Source organism: Glandiceps talaboti, chromosome 22, assembly GCF_964340395.1.
Source record: "Glandiceps talaboti chromosome 22, keGlaTala1.1, whole genome shotgun sequence".
Classification (NCBI taxonomy): Eukaryota; Metazoa; Hemichordata; class Enteropneusta; family Spengelidae; genus Glandiceps; species Glandiceps talaboti.
Window position 1 is genome coordinate 5824553 of NC_135570.1, and position 20526 is coordinate 5845078.

General features: G+C 35.6%; 1 protein-coding gene across 1 annotated transcript in view; it reads right to left on the reverse strand.

Annotated features, from left to right (window-relative positions):
- LOC144452453 (uncharacterized) overlaps positions 1–17176 on the reverse strand; it is a 30616-nt gene extending 13440 nt beyond the window's left edge. The window contains exons 1-22 of the mRNA XM_078143551.1: positions 16975–17176; positions 16491–16682; positions 15057–15230; positions 14058–14219; positions 13567–13677; positions 12545–12781; positions 11717–11926; positions 10876–11093; positions 9780–10026; positions 9073–9228; positions 8673–8822; positions 8348–8509; positions 7892–7982; positions 6879–7243; positions 5950–6153; positions 5249–5397; positions 4408–4607; positions 3868–3992; positions 2609–2869; positions 1870–2035; positions 1226–1411; positions 135–424 (exon numbers count right to left, since the gene is read on the reverse strand). Of these exons, the coding sequence (XP_077999677.1) occupies positions 135–424; positions 1226–1411; positions 1870–2035; positions 2609–2869; positions 3868–3992; positions 4408–4607; positions 5249–5397; positions 5950–6153; positions 6879–7243; positions 7892–7982; positions 8348–8509; positions 8673–8822; positions 9073–9228; positions 9780–10026; positions 10876–11093; positions 11717–11926; positions 12545–12781; positions 13567–13677; positions 14058–14219; positions 15057–15230; positions 16491–16682; positions 16975–17176 (4258 nt within the window). The remainder of the gene's footprint in view (positions 1–134; positions 425–1225; positions 1412–1869; positions 2036–2608; positions 2870–3867; positions 3993–4407; positions 4608–5248; positions 5398–5949; positions 6154–6878; positions 7244–7891; positions 7983–8347; positions 8510–8672; positions 8823–9072; positions 9229–9779; positions 10027–10875; positions 11094–11716; positions 11927–12544; positions 12782–13566; positions 13678–14057; positions 14220–15056; positions 15231–16490; positions 16683–16974) is intronic.
- Between the last annotated feature and the right edge of the window lie 3350 nt (positions 17177–20526).

A 20526-nucleotide genomic window follows, 5' to 3' on the forward strand; every position in this document is an offset into this window, starting at 1 on the left:
CTATACCCATTCACAGAGTCTGCATTATTCATGAGAATAAGCATGGCAGCAGCATCAGAAAATTTAAAAAGCAAACTACTAGGATCAATGCTTTGGAAATCATTTGTGTACATAATATATAAAAAAGTTCTTACCTATCTCATCAAATTGGCAAGCATTTCCCTGGTAGAAAACTCTAGGAGGACATTCACTGCTATCTCCACACAGCGATGGCTCTACAACATATGTACAACCAGCAGAATCTGCTCGGAAGTCCAACCAGCGTACCACATGTCCAATACTACCAACTGTACAACTACCAGCAAGTTGTGAAATATCATTGGCCGTCCACAATGTGTCATCGATATTGAACTGACTGATTTCACCATGGAATGCTTTGCTATCATCTATAGACTGGTATTGACCACCAAGGACTACCTTCACACTGGTGTGAGAGAGAGAAAACACAATCAATCCTTTAGCAATCAAAAGACACATCTTCATAGAAGACACAGACCCCCTCAAATACTTCATTTTAATAGTCACCCTCATATCATAATATTTCTCCTCTAAGTAACGAAACGATGGCATGAAATTGGTAGCAACAAATAAATACTACAAAGTGTTTGTGACATGCAACAAATGTCTTAACTTTGACCATCAACCCTGTAGGTCAGTGCTCAAGGTCTTAAAAGAAAGCTTACCCTTAATAATATGGGGGAAGACATTTGAATTCACTCTCTATGTATGTTTTTGAGTTATGCAGTAAATCATGATTGCTCTCTACAAATATGGCTGCCATTTAGTCAACAGTGTAATTTCTATTGTTCTGTATATGTACCTAAGGCCTAACAAAAAAAAATTGTATGATTCCAATTACGCTCAATTTTAGAATAGGTGGGGTAGGTAGACTTTCGATTTTATTTTTTTTTCATATGTGAGTGTCTCGTTTTTGTTTTCTGTTGTTCTCTGTGTTACTGGTTTCTTCTCATCAGATGTACAGCCATTATAGATTGGAAGAACTGTTTTATATTGTCTTTTTATATTAAAGTTTCCACATCCACTATTTCGTGAGAGACTTCACAATTTTCGCGATTTTTATTATTCTTTTTTCGAATACTTAAAAATAGTTTAGGGTTGGCGTGAAAAACTAGGTGGGGTCTGGTAACCGGGACCAAACAATTGGTTTTTTTTCTAGGCTTATAAAAAAAAAAATAGTTTGAATAATAATGAATGTACAACTTACAATGGAGGTGTTTGATCTCCTGGTTTAACATCAAGATTTGATTGGTAGACATTACTTCCATCTATGTACCAATTAACAATATTGGTGTCTGTGGCCCAAGTCACTGCTACATGATGCCATAATGTACTTTGAAGAACTGTGAACTCAGGAGATGAAGGTAGGCTGAGAAGAACTTCAAACTTAGATCTGTAATATATTGAAAGAGGAAATCGTGACTAAAGGTTGATCGCATGATATCACACAAGCTCAATAAATGAACTTGTTCAATCATGGGGGCAGGGGGTCTGGCATCAATGCAATACACAATATTTGCAATGTCTTTATTTACACACTTCTGACCAAACTTAGAAACTTTCACACTTTCACTTGAACAATAATAATAGGTTCTGTATTTACTATTGAGATGTTGATTTAAATTTACTGCTAATATGACATACAGTGCCGTATTTTGGGTAGTATTTTGATGTGTTTACCATCATGATTTTCCATTGCATTGATCATGGTGGTGTGACCACCACAATTTTCGTCATGGTTTACATCATATATAAACGGATCGATGACGCATGTTCATTTAGGGGGAGGGAGGATTTGTCTTCAACAAATGAAGTTTGTGTTAATATTGATGTTTATGATATCTTTCTTACCCATCCTGTGATGTCAATAACTGGAATGGTTGTCCTTCGCCATTAAGGGTAGCATATCGAATCCAAAACATGAGTGTGAAAGCCGACTTTCCAAAGTCAAGTACTCCTGTACCAATCATTGCATTATTAGTACTACACAGATACACATCAAAGTCCTCTGATTTCTCTACAGGTACATATGAAAAGAAAAATGTAAAACTACAACTGACATAGAGATAATATGTTTGCATTTAGGTTTCAGAAATATGGTCAGATTTTTTATCAACATTTGTCAAGGCTCAAGAATTTTTTTATCACTAAATATAAATAATGTGTTTCAGAAACAAAAGTCCTGCATTTTTCTTGTTACTTAGTTATTTTTGTTACACTGATAGTTAAAACCAAGTAAACAAATGAGGTCATAATGATATTAAACACAAAATGGCCACCAAATTCTATAAGGGGAAAAGTAAAAGTTTGTTGACTCCTTGTTGAAAATAATTTCTTTTATTATTTCAACAGAGCAAGGAACAAGTTTTCCTATGGCAAAAATTTGTATAATTTTGGTTTTCAGGCAAATTGGCTGATTAGATGCATTTATACATCAAAGTCAGGTCTGGCCAAATGCTTGCTTCAAGTTTTCTAATACAGTACTGACAACAAGAGAAAAGTAAAAAAACAAAACAATACAGACATACAGATGAACACACAGGATCATTAAAAAAACAACTTCTAGACTGAGTACACAAATTGTACTTACCCTTTTCACATTGGATTCCTTCATAGAATGGGGTACAACTACAGGTAAACTCATCTAGACCATCTAAACATACAGCACCATTCATACATGGATTACTTGCACAGTCATTAATGTTGGTTTGACAGTGTTCATCACTATACCCTGGAACACAGTGGCATTTGTAACTGCCCATAGAATTAATACATACACCACCATTCTTACAAGTACCCAGTGATGGTTGGCACTCATCTATATCATTGCCACAGTTTGGCCCTTCATAACCTGTGAAAAAGAAAGAAATATATACACTAGGAGTGCTATTCTAAAGCAAAACAAATGATGGCCAGACTTTGGCCACAAGGAGTGCTATTCCAAAGCAAAACAAATGATGGCCATACTTTGACCACTAGGAGTGCTATTCCAAAGCAAAACAAATGATGGCCAGACTTTGACTACAAGGAGTGCTATTCTAAAGCAAAACAAATGATGGCCAGACTTTGACCACTAGGAGTGCTATTCCAAAGCAAAACAAATGATGGCCATACTTTCGCCACTAGGAGTGCTATTCCAAAGCAAAACAAATGATGGCCATACTTTGGCCACTAGGAGTGCTATTCTAAAGCAAAACAAATGATGGCCATACTTTGACCACTAGGAGTGCTATTCTAAAGCAAAACAAATGATGGTCATACTTTGACCACTAGGAGTGCTATTCCAAAGCAAAAAAAATGATGGCCACAGAAGTTGAGTACTTTGTTTCGAGGCTAAAATAAAAGCCTTAGTTTGAATTGTTCTACTTTTTAAAATTAATTACAGGACATTGCAGATTACTGTTTACTTTCTGTTTCGTACAGAAACTGCATGCACACACTACACTTTACAATAGCAAGATTGAATGCAGTTTCCTACTATGTTTTTTCTAATAAGTGAAATGAGTTTACGTGCCACTATGCAGATATCAGAAGTTCAACACTCATACATCTGCGTCTATAGTAGCAGTATGTTTAACTGATTCATTCATTCAAACTATGTAGCAAGAAAATGCAATCTTGAAGAGTAGAATGTGTAGTTTCTCATTGGATTCTGTATGATTATATCAAACAGGAAGAGTAAACAGTAATCTGCAGGATGCTATATTTTAAGGAATACAGAGTTATGCTATGCATTTTAATGACTGCATCTTGTCATAATACACAACAAAAACCATAACAGCAACAACAATACCCTGTTGTTCACACCCAAATTTTAATCCCCTAATCTGAATTTGGGCATCCACATACCTGTTACACAGTCACATGTAAAGTCATTATGTCCATCTACACAAGTAGCACCATTGTGACAGGGATCACCAATACAATCATCTATGCTAACAGTGCAGTCAGATGAAGTCCAACCACTGGTACAGCTGTCAAGGTAGACATAAAAACGAGTAGTTTACTTAGATGTTATTCCCCAATATTTTTCTTCATTCAATCAAGGAAAATATGAGTGACCTATTGGGGGCTTTGTCACTATGAATTGCTAGGCGAGTAGTGTCAACCTTAGAACATGAGCGTTTTCCAACGGAACGAAGAAAAATATTGGAGAATAACACATTTTTCGGTATTGCACTGCAGGGAAAATACCACTAGTATGTGGTACATATATGATAATAGCTGTAGAATGGTTTAAATTGTTTGTTGATTCAATTGGCAGTATGGTATATATGCAAATTTGCTGTTTATAGCCATAGCACAGTTGTACAATTTGACAAAATTTGCATGCATATTTTTAAAAAATACCATATTTACAAAATATCGGAAGTCATAAATTTAAAATACCTGCAAAATTTTCCTCCTATCACATTGGAACAAGTTCCCCCATTTTTGCAAGGCTCTTCTTCAGTTGAACAGTAATCAAATACTTCAGAGCAGGTGGCACCAATAAACCCATCTGGGCAGGAACAGTCAAAATCATTAGTCAGATCTGTACACTCTCCACCATTGGCACATGGGTTTGAAGAACACTCATCAAACTCAAACTAAAAGAATAAAGACACATAAGATGCCACTACAAGTTAGTTTTGCCAGTCAAAATATAAATTCAGTGTTTGCTAGAAACAGTTCAATCTATGGTATCCTACCTGTCAATATGTTAACAATATTATGACTTGCACAAAAAAAAGATCACTAGATGATGTTAGCTCTCAAATTCACTTTTTTTGATTATTTGAATTTTCCTTTCAAAAAACAAACTGTGATATTGGTGTATGTCCCAAATGGCCAAAAAATTACATTACCCATGGTAATTATTCACCAATTGGCACCTGTTGTCACATAATTATGTCAATATGATCATAAAATTGAACCATGTTAGAATCTAAAATAAAAATAAAAATAAAATAAAGCAAATTTATAATTCGCCCAAGGCCTGTTCTCCGAAGAGCTCCTGGCACAGACACAGAACTACCAACAAAGTGAGGGGATACAGAGGAACAATTGAAAACATGGAAAGATGTGGAGAGAAGTGTGTAAATGGCCACCGAATACTGTATGTATAACTCTTTTGGAAGATAACAGACTGTCAATTTCCTGCTATAGTGAACGAAAAATGCATGTAATTTCAAACTGACCACAAATGAGCTCTACTAATGCAAACCTTATATAATAATAAAATACATACTGCACATAGTGGTCCATCAAAACCAGCATCACACTGACATGTAAAACCAGGACAGTGACAGAGTGATGGATTAGCAGTCTGTACGCACACTCCATGAACACAGAGATTGGGATCACATGGATCGATATCTGCTTCATCACAAAGTGCACCTGGTGAGTAAACAAAATCAACCACTGAAAGCATTGGGATCACATGGATCAATATCTACTTCATCACAAAGTGCACCTGGTTAGTGAAACAAACTAATATGCTGATTTTCCCTCATGGTTAATAGTTGCAGACAATGAAGTGTGGTAAAAAAAACCTGATTTTCAATGACTGAGTCAGCAGATTGCATTTGTGTGGCAAGAACCACTTGGCAGATTAACCATTAAGCCTACTGCAAAAGTTTCTATCTTAGTTCACATGCAGAAATTTGTCATAGATTTAAAATGAACAACATTTTAGAATTTTGTAACATTAGCTAGTAATCATGATTTCTGTAACTATAGATGTATATTGGCATCAGTGAAATGTGATGTAGGAACTGGCTTGATTTCATTTAAATATAACTTTAGTACCTTTATATAGTATTTTGTTTTCATGTCAGAAGAGGTGACAACAGCAAACATACTTAAGATAAAACAGGGCTGATTCCTAAATTACACTTTAATCAGATTGGTAGTGGCAAATGCAGAGAAATGCAAGACTTGCTAACTAACCTGTCCATCCATAGGTACATGCACACTGGAACGAATCTATGCCATCAATACAAGTACCTCCATTATCACAATTCTCACCCAGACAATCATCTATGTTGACTTGGCAGAGTGAACCAGTAAATCCTGCCATACACTGACATGATGCAAGTACACCCACCTCAACACATGAACCTCCATTAAGACAAAAGTTGAAATCACAACCACCTGTAAAAATCAAGAGAAGACATTTCCAATCAGAAAGAAATTCACTCCTATCACTTTAATGTAGTATGTGCCTCAATAAATAAAAAACTTTAAACTTTTGTTGTTATTATTCTTAAAGTAAATATAAAACCATTCTCAGTTACAATTGAAAATGTTTGTTGTCCTATCTTGTAAACACATGAAAATGCATTAAAAATGAAATTTATATTGACTCTTTTTAGCGTCTTTCTTTGAAAACATCATCATGTAAATGTAGCCTAAGGAAACTACATACAACATCCCAAATGCTGGCACAGTCATGTGAAACATCAATATGGCTTTTAAAAAAAATTGTTTGGTTCCAGTTACCTGACACCACTTACTTTTTCATTGCCCACCCCACACTTGGTATGTATTCAAGGAAAAAATTAAAAACTCACAAAAATTGTGAACTCTCATGAGAAATAGTGGATGCAGAAACTGACACCAACTTAAAAAGACAACATAAAATTGTTCTTCCAATCTGTAATGGCTGTTCATCTGTTGGGAAGAAACCAATAATACAGAGACCATATGGAAAACAACATAAAAAAAATAACTACCTGAAATAGACACTCACACAAAAAATAAATAAAAAGCTACCTACCCCACCTATTCTAAAATTGAACTTAGGCCTAAGAGTACACTGTTTGAAATGTCTGAACTATTACTACATTTTACCAAAACATTTCAAAGGAAACACTCACGCAGATTGACATTACAGAAATCGCCTCCCCAACCAAAGAAACAGAAACACTGCACAGACTGGTAACCATTATCAATACACAAACCAGCATTACATGGCAAGCTGGCACAGTCATTTACAGTCTGCTCACAAAGTTCACTTGTAAAATCATTAGGACAGTCACACTGAACACCATCATCTGTTAGATAACAGGTTCCTCCGTTTTCACAAGGATTGGTGGTACATGGAGTTCTTTCGTTTTCACAATAATCACCAAAGAAATTTCTTGGACAGGAACACCGATAGGAATTTTCTGTCTGTTCACAAACACCACCATTTAAACATGGAGTGTAATTATCGCAACTATAAACATTTTCACAGTTTACTCTGAAAGATAAAACCAAATAATCAAAACATAATTATATCATTTCATACCATAACTAGTCTTACTCATGCCATATTTTGGTTACCTGCCATGCAATCATTTTTGAAAGAAGTGTTACAAGTGACTCCAAAAATGAGGGCTAAAATCACATAGCAGTAGACTGTACTATACATGATACAGTCAACAAGATGTGGCCAATACACTTTGATTTCCTGAAAGCATTGATCTGAAAGTTAGCTAAATGTTTAAACTGGTTAGCTGGATTTTTGGATTTTTTGATGTGCAACACATGGATAGTGATTTCTTTCAAAAGGAGGCTATAGCACTTGACAATCATGACCCCCCACTTCTGGTCAAAAGGCAGTTTTCAAACAGCACCCCTAGTGGCAAGACTATACAATCTATTGTCTTTCTGAGAACTAGACTATATATGACAGGGCTAACAAATTAACAAAATCACAAAGGTAAAAAATAACGAAAATGTTCAAGTGACAAAGTTTAAAACTTGGAAGTAGGTAGGTAGGTAGGTAGGTACGGCTTTTGTGTGCTATACTTTAATATTGGCTTACTGAATAATGTTAATTACTAAATTGTAATAAGTAAAATTTGATCAACTTAGACAAATTTTCTGAAAGTGTTTACTAGCTCACCCAAAGTAGTTGTCTGCACACTCACAATGCCATGTGTGGGAATATGCTGAACATGTTGCTCCATTCAGACATGGACTACTGAAACATGCATCTAGAGATATGATCAGATGTTATTGCAATGATGTAATATATATGCAAATGACAATGTATCCACGACATGATCAGACGTTACTGCAATGATGTCATCAATATGTAAATGACAATGTATCTAAGACATGATCAGAAGTTATTGCAAATTGCAATGATGTCATCATTATGTAAATGAACAGGTGTTATGCATTCCTGGGCTTAGGTCTCGTGGACAGACTGTGAAATGACTGGAAAGGCCTTGACAACACTACCATGTGATACTGAGCATGAAATATAGCCCTGTCTTATTATATTCTCCACCTGAATGGAAATGGGAGAAATTCCAAGCAAAAATATCATTTTTTTCAAAAAAGGTGCCCTTCTAACCTATGCAATCTGATGAACTCGATGCGCCTTCATCTTGTGTAAATTCAGTGTCTGCACATTCAACACAGGAAGTGGCTCTTCTTGTCTCTTGAAAGAAATTCACATCACAAGCAGTGCATTGTTCAAGCCCACTTGATGAAAAGCTGCCAACTTCACAGCTTTCTGAAAAATAAATTGAGTAAAAACCTTTATTTCAACATGGGTATCTTCTGGGCAGGATTGACATTCAGAACTTTCTTACATGCATATACACTGGGTATACTCAGGGCTATTATGGGTATTTTATGGGCAGGATGGGTTGACATTCAGTGCTTGCTTTACATACCTATACACTGGGTATACTCTGGGTTACTATGAGTATCTTCTGGACAGGACTGACATTCAGTGTTACCGTAAATAGCTGTTATGGTATCCTCTAGACAAACGTCACATGGCATCATACCAGTGCTGGAAAAACTACCTGGAGAACAAAGTGCTGCAAAACAGAACACATAAAAAAGCAATACAGTAAAATCTTACTTTTGGGAAAAATACACTGACACTATGTGAGAACTGCAGACACTACATATGACACAGTCATTCAATAATCTACCTATGTAATCATGAAATGCTGACTACTGTCCCATGTGTGGTGTAATGCTGACTACCCATATCCCATGTATGGTGTGATCTTCTTGACAACTTTTCAAACTCAGTTTAAGCTTTAGTCAATATTCAAGTCTTACCAATGCAATCACTGGCACTCTGAGTTGTTGTCCTATGTGTAGAGTGATTTTCTGGACACAATTTACATTCCTGTTGTCCATCTTCATCCTGATAAGTACCAATGCTACAGACAACACAACTGTCTTCTATTTCATGAGTTCCCTTGGTACATTTCACTTAAAACAAACATATACAGCCAAAATTATACTCAGTTTCAGTTCAGTTTCAATGATCAAACATATTTGATAAGCCACATTCAACTATTGAGGTGTAAACATCAACAAAACCTGGGATAAGTAACATCTATCCAATTTGTGTGCGCATAAGTAATAAACCATGGTCTTGGCCAAATATGTTCATCTAATCAGTAAAAGATATTATTTACTAGTTCTTTTTAGAATGACCAGCCAAGGGTTCTAGTAACTTATGGGTAACGTTTTGCCTGTTAAGCACCACTATGCCTAGTGATAAAGCCAGCAAATGGATAGTTTGACAATGCCTGTCAACCTGAACAGGTGAAACTTTACTCATAAGTATTTAGAACCCTTGGTTGTGGAGTCTGTTTATTACTACACAATGTTGAAAAAAATTCAAGTCAATATTCCTTCTTCGTGTACTTTTTTTGTTTCTCTGTGTTCTTGGATGACTCTCCTTATGTCTAGAGGCATTGTAGTCTCAACCTTTATTGTTGGTTTTACGTAAAAGTTTTAACTTTATGGAAACTTACAGCAATGATCATTCCGAAAGGAATAGCCATTAGGACACGTACAAGCAGCACCATTAGATTCTTGCCGTTCTTGGAAACCTTCACTACTTAACACAAAGTTAGGACATGTGTCATTGTTGACTTCCACAGAAAGACTTGTCATTTCACTTATAATGTGTGTTGACAGGTTGTCTTGGCAAATCTCAATGTTGTCTATTTTGATGTTTTCACCAACGACGTTTAGACCAATTACTAATTCTACAGTTAGCTGGGGTTGAGAGAAAATGCAAAAAAATAAAAATAAAAATAAAAATGATTAGGCTAAAAAAATAATTTTGTGTTTCTGATAAGATGACCTCAGAGAATGGGGTAGGTAGATCAGGATTTTATTTTATTTTATGTTTTTAATTGTTTTTTGAAAAATATTGCTTCGACTCAAAACCAAACAAAATGATGGTCAGAATACCCCTTCTGTAATAGTTTGATGAAATACATACAGGCATCACTGGGGAAACAAAACAGACAAAATCCATTACCACATAATGTTCTATGAGGCTGAACAGGAACAATAGCAGATCATTGTAAAAAGTTCAAAAGCTCTTCTGAACAGATGCATCTTTATATCCTTCTTGAATTTATCAACAGTTGGTGATAAACAAGTTCAAGTGGTATTCTGATATATACATGTAGTACCTTCTTTACAACCCATTTTGTGTATGTGGTGACCTTTTAGCAAACTGAACTGCAATTCATGAACATGATTTTCGATCAATTCAATCTAAAATGAAAGTTAGATGCCCCAATTAAAAAAACATGTTCACTTTTCATTAGAAATGCTCACGTATACAAATATATGAGTATGAATTTTCTTTCCAGTATATTGCACTTTAACTATTGTATATGTAAAGACTTAGTTTTGCTTATTTCGCTAGAAAACAAAAATGCAAAAATAAATAGTGACTAATATGCCTTTTTGTACATAAAAACAATGTACCAGTCTGATAATTAGTAAAACTTAGTCTTTGAGAACTATAGCTGAAGCCGGTAAAAATCACAAAACTTTCTTGTGGCAAAAATATCTAGGTTTACAGTAATTGATAGCATTCATACTACTCACAACTGTAGGAGATAAGACTGACATCTTGGCACGAAATAAGAATTCAATATTTTCTAAAGTATTACGATCACACAGGAAGAGAAACTGAGTCTCTCCTTGCTCCAAGAAGAAAGCCTCCAGAAATTCAACATACAGATCGTAGCAGTACCGTTCTGTTACACCAGTTTGAGAATTGAAGGTTCCTTCCAGACTTAGCTGACACTGTGGATTTTCTTGCACTGTTGTGTCAAAAACAAAACAAAAATATTACTACTGTAATACTACATTATACAACTGGTGAAAAAAACAATGGTAGTTTGCTTGAATGAAGTGAACATTATACAACTGATGAAAAAACAATGGTAGTTTGCTTGAATGAAGCGAGCTAAAAGATGTTATCACGCAAATTAGACAAATAAGGTAATATAGAATGTAACAGTCCATTTGGGGACAAGCAAAATTTGCACCTAAATAACTACCATGTGCATGTATTACTATAACTTGTATGAAGTTTATCATGAAATTTGTAACTATTCAGAAAAAGTTGTACAATTCAGATTCTGTTACTTTTACTGTTTTTAGCCTAGTACTGTATCCTAAATTTACATGCAAAAGATAGAAATTGTCTGTTTCTGTTAGAGAAAATGCTATTGTAAGCTTTCCAACACTGTGTGATTTACATGGTACTTTATTACCAACATGCACATGCTGTGGTGCTATGCTGTTCAGCCACCATGTCACATATTTATGTTACTGAAAAGATAGCATTTGTCTGTGTTGACAGAATGCCAGTGTATACTTTCCAGCACTGTATGATGGCATTATTAAAATATGTCTAGTCTAGTTTTAGCATTATACTTACTGACACACAGTGGTACTATATTGTGTGGCTCCCAACCAGTCCCAACTCTACATGTAAAATATCCAGGTTCAGGCAAAGGTTGGATAAAGTCGGAACCTTCTGGACAGGTTACACTACAGGAATAGCCAGCAACTGTGTCAGTGACAGCCAAATCAGAACAACTGAGCTGTTCATCTGGTACACCTAGACTCCATGTTGGACAATCAGTTGCTGCAATTTGGAACATCAAATTAATTATCAAATTAATGTTAATTACTACTGTATTAGACTAAAAAAAATTGTTTCTTGTCAAGACATTTTGTCTAAAGTTGTGTGATGATGTGAATTTTCTTTTCAATTCTCAATAAAACTTTCACTCAATCTACTATTTATGGTAGTTACTGTTCTTTTTATTTAGTGCTTTAGAGCAAATGTGTATGTGGGGTAGATGTCATTTTCTTGTTCATGATTGGCTCTTAGACTAGAACTCTGTACATGTAGCTTTACTGTAAGTATACAGTGTATAGAGTCATCATAAAGCCAATAGGGTTTCGTTATTTCGCAGTGTCATGGAAAAAATAACAGTTCTGGCTTGCAAGAATGATTAGAGTTAGAACTAAAACTAAATTACCAGAGTTGTATTAATCTTGATTACTACTGTAGGACCAACTACATTCAGATTTGTTCTGGTCCCCACTGCTATAATTTGCGTTATCATTTATCTCATTGTCTTTGTTGTCAATAGTCATTGCACAAAAATTATTTCTTTTGAATTACAGAAACTATTAAATTAATACAAAAACATGTGGATATTATTAATGTAAAGAAAGTTTTTAAAAAATGTCTTACCTTGCACATCAATGTAGAAATCACATGATGCAGTGTTACCAGTTGTATCTGTTACAGTGGCTGTGACTTTCACATACGTCAGTGTTCTGACAGTAAGTTCATTTGGTTGACTGTACGTGATTGATTTTATTTCATCGTTGTCAGTAGCATCTACAGGATCATATGTCACAATCACTTCAGTTTCATTGGTCAATATCACTTTGGTGGGAGGACAGGACAATACAGGTGGCTCAGTATCTACAGATATTAGGGATGATAAGCAGTAAAAGACATTTTATCAAGGACTGTTTCACTTTAGATGGAACGAACATGCACACGAATAGATAGCCCACACCTAGAAATAGAACACTGGTAGATAATTGATGATAAAAGTATTGTTTTTGTTTAGACTCTAATGTTCCAAGGTGAAATATCATCTCTTCCTCCTGTCAGATCTTGACACTTAGTAACCATCAACTCTACAAATTCCTGAAACCGACATAATCTGCAATAGAATGGTATTACTTTATTTTTATTTTGTAAATTAATGGATTATGGAAATATGTAGGTGCATCAATTTTACTTACTTTGTAATTTTGTCTTTTAAATGACTTTTTTATATTTGTATGTAGTTTCACTTATGTGTGAGTCTGCCTGTATGTTAGTCTCGCTGCCAGACTCTAGACTATCGTCCCTAATCTGTTTACTCTATCGTTCCTCTCTGGTCCCTCTCTTCTCGCGGCTGTGCCGCTCGGTAAACAGATTAGGGACGATAGTCTCGAGTCTGGCAGCGAGACTACCTGTATATCAATAGCACTAAAATCTAGACTAAACTGTGCCTATTTCTTGATTCCTTGCCATGTATATACCAATGCATCCATTTTTGTTATGGCCCTTTGCATCATAATGTTGAATGAATTAATGAATGGTGTGTGTCAACAATATGAAATACCATTGTCTCATTAATATGACCACTTCAAGTTTGTACTTAATACCATATGTATCAGTGTTGACAGTGTTATGTTACGATACTGTACACTCACCAACACATATTGGTATGTCTGCACTCCAGTATGGTTCATCACTTTGTCTTCTTTTCCTAGTTTCAGATGGGTATATTGGCTGTCTGTTTGTATTCCTGCGACGACGACGTGCTATTGAATGTATGCAAAGGACACAAATCGATAAAAATAGAGGTAAATAAAGACATCAGATTGTTTTGATTTCTGGGTTTGAAAAATGTTCATTCATCAAGATTTACAAAGATTCATTGTCACTGTACCATTTTTGAATGATTTTCTAATATTCCCACTTTACAAACACAAAAATACATTATTCAATGATGAACTTATTGTGGCAGTCATATCACATCAACATGTACACACACCTATGGGTTTGTTTTTTTATCAAGAAAAGACCAACCAATTGGTGTCACATGATAAAAAAACTGACTAACCAATTGCTGTAACAATGTAAAAGGGGTGACCCTTAGAGAAGCTGAAAATGGATATGAGTTAACTTGACTTCCACCTACCTGGAGCAAAGTCATCCATTATACATTCTATAGGCTCACTTGGAACTGGGGCAAAACCTTGAACATTACAAGTGCAGTATACAGTACTTCCAAGAAAGAAACTCAGATCAGAAACATGCTGTTGACCACCTTCTGGAGTTCCTGGATTATCACAGGATTTTACTATATACAAATAAAGAGATAAAATTGGTCACCGTTTGCGTTTAGAGGTTTGAATGCTATGATATGAAAAACGGGTATGATTGATTGATTGATTGATTGATTGATTGATTGATTGATTGATTGATTGATTGATTGATTGATTGATTGATTGATTGATTGATTGATAAATTCTAAAATTCTAAATTCTAATTCTGTTACTTTAAAGGGGAACACCACTCCAGGAAATAGAGACATTTTCATAAACTATGGGTTCTGGAGAGTCACTTCAGGATTTTACATCATCTACAATTACTTGCTATTTTAGAGACACACCAAGTTGATCTTATGTCTTTTATAGGATATCTTTGCTAGGCGCTATTTTATCATGAGAGTCAGCAGAAATAATATAATTGTTCACGGTTGCACAATGAATATTCATGAAAGATGTTTACACTGAAAGGAATAAGCACTGATGAGTCATGAATATTCATTGTGCAACCATGAACATGTTATTTCAGCAATTAGATATTCTATAAAGGCAAAATATCAACTTTGTGTTTCTCTGAAATTGCAGTAATTGTAAATGAATCAGATGTAAAATCATGAAATGACTATCCAGAACCTATAGTTTATGAAAATGCCTTAATTTCCTGAAGTGGTGTTCCCCTTCCCCCTTTAGAATGAATGACTGCATCCTCATTTACATATCATTTGCATTCAGGTATGCAATAATATTTTGGCAGTATTGCACTACAGTGCAAATACCACTAGTATGCTCGTGCACTGGTGCAAGTTATATCTGGACGATTAATGTACATTATCAGTACAGTAAATCTCATCCATTTTGAAATGACTTACATTGACAGTGTGGTATATCACCACTCCATGTTCCGTCCAGCTGACAAACTCTCTGCTCAGATCCAAACAGCTGATAGCCAATATCACAGGAATAAACTGCAGTGTTTCCTTCAGTTGTATCATCATACTGCACAAGGCCATCCACAGGACTTGTTAATGAGCCACACTCAACAGCTGAAGAATAGGATTAACATCAAAAATAAAATTATGTAAAACTCCTAGGACCTGAATATGATAAAAATAAGATTAAAGGGGCACAAGCTGAGTTTATACATTTTGGGGGTAAATTTTGCTCCATATTCAAACGGTACTGACGTATAAGAAAACATCACTTGTAACTGACTGAACTCAAACCTGGTATCAGAATTATTAACTTAAACATGGGCCAATGATGTAATTTTTCAAGTGTACAAAAAAATGTCATGGAAATCCCAACTATGCAATAAACTTTTCTTTCTAACAACTGAATGTCAGAAGACAATTGTAATGTCATAGAAGACATGCATCAACATTTAACATTATAAAATGTGGAGTCATGATGGGTGAATGGTTAGCGTGACCGGCTTGGAATCTACAGGTTGCAGGTTTGAGCCCTGTCACTGCCTGCTGTTTGTTTCTGAGTGGCTAAAGTCCTTGGGCAAGATTTGAACCATGACTGTGCCTGAGTCAACCCAGCTGTATAATTGGGGACCTGGTAGGATATAGGTTCCAATGTGAAGGCTTTAATCCTATGCACTTAAATGGCTACAATGGATTGTATGCTCCCCAGGGAGTTGAGGAAGACTAAAGGGCCGGGCTGTTGTGCCATTCTGATCCGAGCCAGAGGTAATAATTGTAAAGCACTTTGAGCACGGTGTGGGAAAGCGCTTTATAAGAATCCAACATTATTCATTATTATTATTACTAGAATAGTTTACATTATAATTGAGGTTTTACGTAAGTATTTTCACTCAAGGAAACAAAGTAACTGTTATAAACTCAGTTGGTGCCACTTTAAAGGTCCTCAGTCCAAAGAAGATATTGAAAAGCAACTATCCTTCATTCAGTGCATACAATAGAAACATTTAACTAAAACTTTAATTGTTGTTTCGTGTGGTAGATTACGCAAGTGGTTGTAATCAGGGCCTGGGCTATATGGATAAAATCACCCTGTAATCAAGATAATGTAAACACTGAATAAGGTTGGATGTGTGACCACTTTGAGAGAAAATTTGTTACCTGAGACACCACCCTACTGTGGGTACATTTATGTCAGTTTCAAAAGTAGTACATCAACAACAGTTTTAGTTTGTGTCTATCTTTGTTTGTCTATAGCTTTGATTTCTGTAGTAGTATGTATACGTTCATTCTTCCAATTTTTTTTTAAATGACTTTCAAGCTATGATAAAATTTATACCGGTCTTTATTAACAAGTACAAAATCTAATGTACTTACTGCACACAGGTAGAAATCCACTCCAGAGATAATATGACTCAGAGAACTTTTCACAGACTCTGATATGAGACCCTGTCAGAAAGTATCCTTCATCACAGCTATACTCCACTGTACTCCTGTAACCATAGTTACCAGGATCTGAGCTAACCCATGTACCATCTACTATGTCTTCTGGAGCAGTACACGTAGCAGCTGCAGATATATACAAAATATCAAAATATCAGAAGATTTCATTGGTCAAAAGTCTAGTCACATGGGTGTCACATGATTGCCACATGATCAAATGGTTTGTATTTTGGCTATACAGTACCTATTGCTGTGAAATCACTGGCCTCCATGCAGTAGCATTTACCTCATGCTAGAAGTACGTAGATTGTGCGAAAGTTGTGTCGACCAAGAAATCGAATGTTCATTATTTTTATGATGTTCCTAGGCAGTAACTTTCTATTATTATTTCAGGTACTGAGAATTGTTGTTGACTTACCAATACACTGAGGCATATCACCATTCAAAAGTCCTCCATCTCTACACACTAAGATACTAGCACCATCAACTATAAAACCCATCTGAGGTATAATACTGATAGCTGCGGCATATCTTATATAGATACCATCGTCTCTCTGTACAGCATCCATTGGATAAATAATCTCACAAGGATCTAAATCTGCTGATGCGTAACACAACATGGCTAAAAACAAAAAAATATGAAATAATAATTACAATTATGTTAATTTTTATGTAGCACTTTTTCACAGTGTGCCCAAAGTGTTGAACAATTACTACCCCTGGTATGGCCCTATACCAGCACAGCAGCCCTTTAGTTGTTCCTCAACTCCCTGGGGAACATAGATCCATTGCAGTCTCTATTAGTACATAGAATTAAAGCATTCACATATCAACCTCTATCCTACCAGGTCCCCAATTATACAGCTGGGTTGACTGAGGCACAATCATGGTTCAAATCTTGCACAAGGACTTTAGCCATTGAGGCAAATTTGTATTAACTAGTTTTGCAAGGCTAATTAATTAATTACAAAAGTATTTTTATAGAATGATATAATTTCCTTCGCTGGCACTCCCCTTTAGCATTAACAGGGAAAAAAGAACACTCCAGGAAATATAGGCATATTCATAAACTTTTAGTTCTGAGGAGAACATCACATAAATTGTATGTGATCACCAAGAAACACTAAATTGAATCTTGTTTCACATTCATTGTACTGTGATTGTCTTAGCAGTAATCCAGTGTTGCCTCATGGGAATCAAGTGCATGCATATTCATTAGATGAATAATAAATATACATGACTTCTATGTGCTTGTTACCAACAGATAAAATCATGAAAATTAATTATTCATTTCGACTAACTCCCTTGAGACAAAACTGGACAAACGCTAGGGCAATGAAAGTGAAACTAGTGTCAATTTGGCATTTCTTGGCAATTCACATGAAATTATATGATGTAAAATAATGACATATGACTCTCAAGAACCCATGGTTTATAAAAATAACTTAATTTATTTCCTTGAGTAGCATTCCCTTTTAAGATTAAAACAAAAGGCTACAGTATTGTACTGTACTTACGAACACAAGTTCGATTAAATATATATGAATCCAGGGAATTGTATCCAGATTCTCCGGGTGGCAAGAAGAATCCATTGGTTCCATCCTCCTGGAAAAGTACATATCCAGTATTACAGGAACATATGTAGTCACCATCGGTATTAGTACACTGTTGGTTACAGTTATTCAATAATTGATTGGCACACTCATCAATATCTGTGGATTAATTAGACAAAGATAATAAATTAATTACCATAATTAATTATTCATTTATTTATTACCAGTTTGTAACAGTTTTGTTGCAGAACCAATCATCTCTTACCTTGATACTGACACTGACTGACTAGTGGGTGAAACTTCATATCCAGGTGTACAGCGACATTCATAAGAACCAATCATCTCTTACCTTGACACTCTGATTGACTAGTGGGTGAAACTTCATAACCAGGTGCACAGCGACATTCATAAGAACCAATCATCTCTTACCTTGACACTGTGATTGACTAGTGGGTGAAACTTCATAACCAGGTGTACACCGACATTCATAAGAACCAATCATCTCTTACCTTGACACTGTGATTGACTAGTGGGTGAAACTTCATAACCAGGTGTACAGCGACATTCATAAGAACCAATCATCTCTTACCTTGACACTGTGATTGACTAGTGGGTGAAACTTCATATCCAGGTGTACATCGACATTCATAAGAACCAATCATCTCTTACCTTGACACTCTGATTGACTAGTGGGTGAAACTTCATATCCAGGTGTACATCGACATTCATAAGAACCAATCATCTCTTACCTTGACACTCTGATTGACTATCGGGTGAAACTTCATATCCAGGTGTACACCGACATTCATAAGAGCCAATCAGATTATGGCAGGTTTGTGTATTGTCATCACAATTGTCCATTTCATGACGACATTCATCCTTATCTGTTGTGATAAATACAATTTTAATCAAACAACATCACAGTTAAAACAGGCAATGTCCAACAGAAGACTGTATGTAACATATAGGCTTTTAAATCAAAGTTGATCATTTTGTAAGTTTAGGTTGTTGTTTTACTTGATAGATAACAACACTATTACTGCTGAACACACAGCATGATTGTTATTGAGGGAATCTAAAAAGTTGAATGAACCTAAACAAAACTCTCTCTTCAGTCGCAATCATGCTGTATTCAGCAAAAAAAAAAGGTGCACATCTCGTGAGTAAAACATCTACCTCAGTCAACTTGGCAAATGATTGACACTGATAATTAAATGTATGTATAATGTATCTGGTGAACACTCTGTTTTAGCTGTAAATCTAAATAATGTGTTGCACATGGAGATAAATCTGCATGAAAACTTGCTGCTTAATTCACATCTAATCACATATATTTGGTGAATCAAAGCTTGAATGTTAAATGATTTGAATTGAAGTAACTCTTAAATTTTTATAATATTGTCTCCGAATTCATCCAGACCCAAATACGGTAATTTGAATCATTTCCTTCAACCTTCAACTTTGTACTATGGAATTTTGGAGGGTGCAAGTGAGGGACTCTAGATAATCAATCAATCGATCAATTAATTACCAATACATGATGTTAACTTACCGATACAGGATGTTAACTTGTCAGGATTCCACAAGTCAGACCTAACACATTGTGTAGTTGTTATGACTTCACTAGGAGGTAATGTGTATCCAGGTTTACAATCTAATCTTACACTATCACCAACTCTATATGGTCCTGATGGTAGCAGTATACTAGTAGTGTCATCCATATATATCTGTACACATAATGCACCTACAAGAGGGAAATATCAGATTTAGTTATACACCTAGTGATGGTGGTGATGATGATGATGATGGTGATGATGATGATGGTGACGATGATGGTGATGATGATGATGGTGATAATGGTGGAATTTGTGGTTGTGATTGTATTGGTGATGCTATCAGTGGTAGTGGTGGTAGTGGTAATGACGGTGGTGGTGGTAGAAGTGGTGGTGGTGGCGGTGGTGGTGACAGTGGCTATGATGGTGGTAGTGATAAGTGATGGGGTAGTAGTGATGGTTGTATAGTGATGGTGATGGGGTGGTAGTACATGTGGTGGTGGTGATAGTGTGGTAGTGATGGGGTAGTGATGCATGGTAGTAGCACTTGTAGTGGTGGTTGTGGCAGTGGTATGTTGATGGGGTAGTAGTGGTGGTTGTAGTGGCCTGACAATAGGTGGTGTGGTACACTGGTAATGATGAGGGTATAGTGATGTGGTGATGGTGGTAGTGATGATAGTGGTGATTATGGTTCTTATAATGGTAGAAGTAATACTGGTGGTAATGACAATGATGGTAGTGGTGGTAATGTTGATTAATGGTGGTGGTGGTGATGATGGTAGTAGAAGTAGTATCAGTGGTGGCAGTAGTTCTTTAATGCCATTAATGATGCCACAAAATTAACTTAATAAATACTTACGCTCA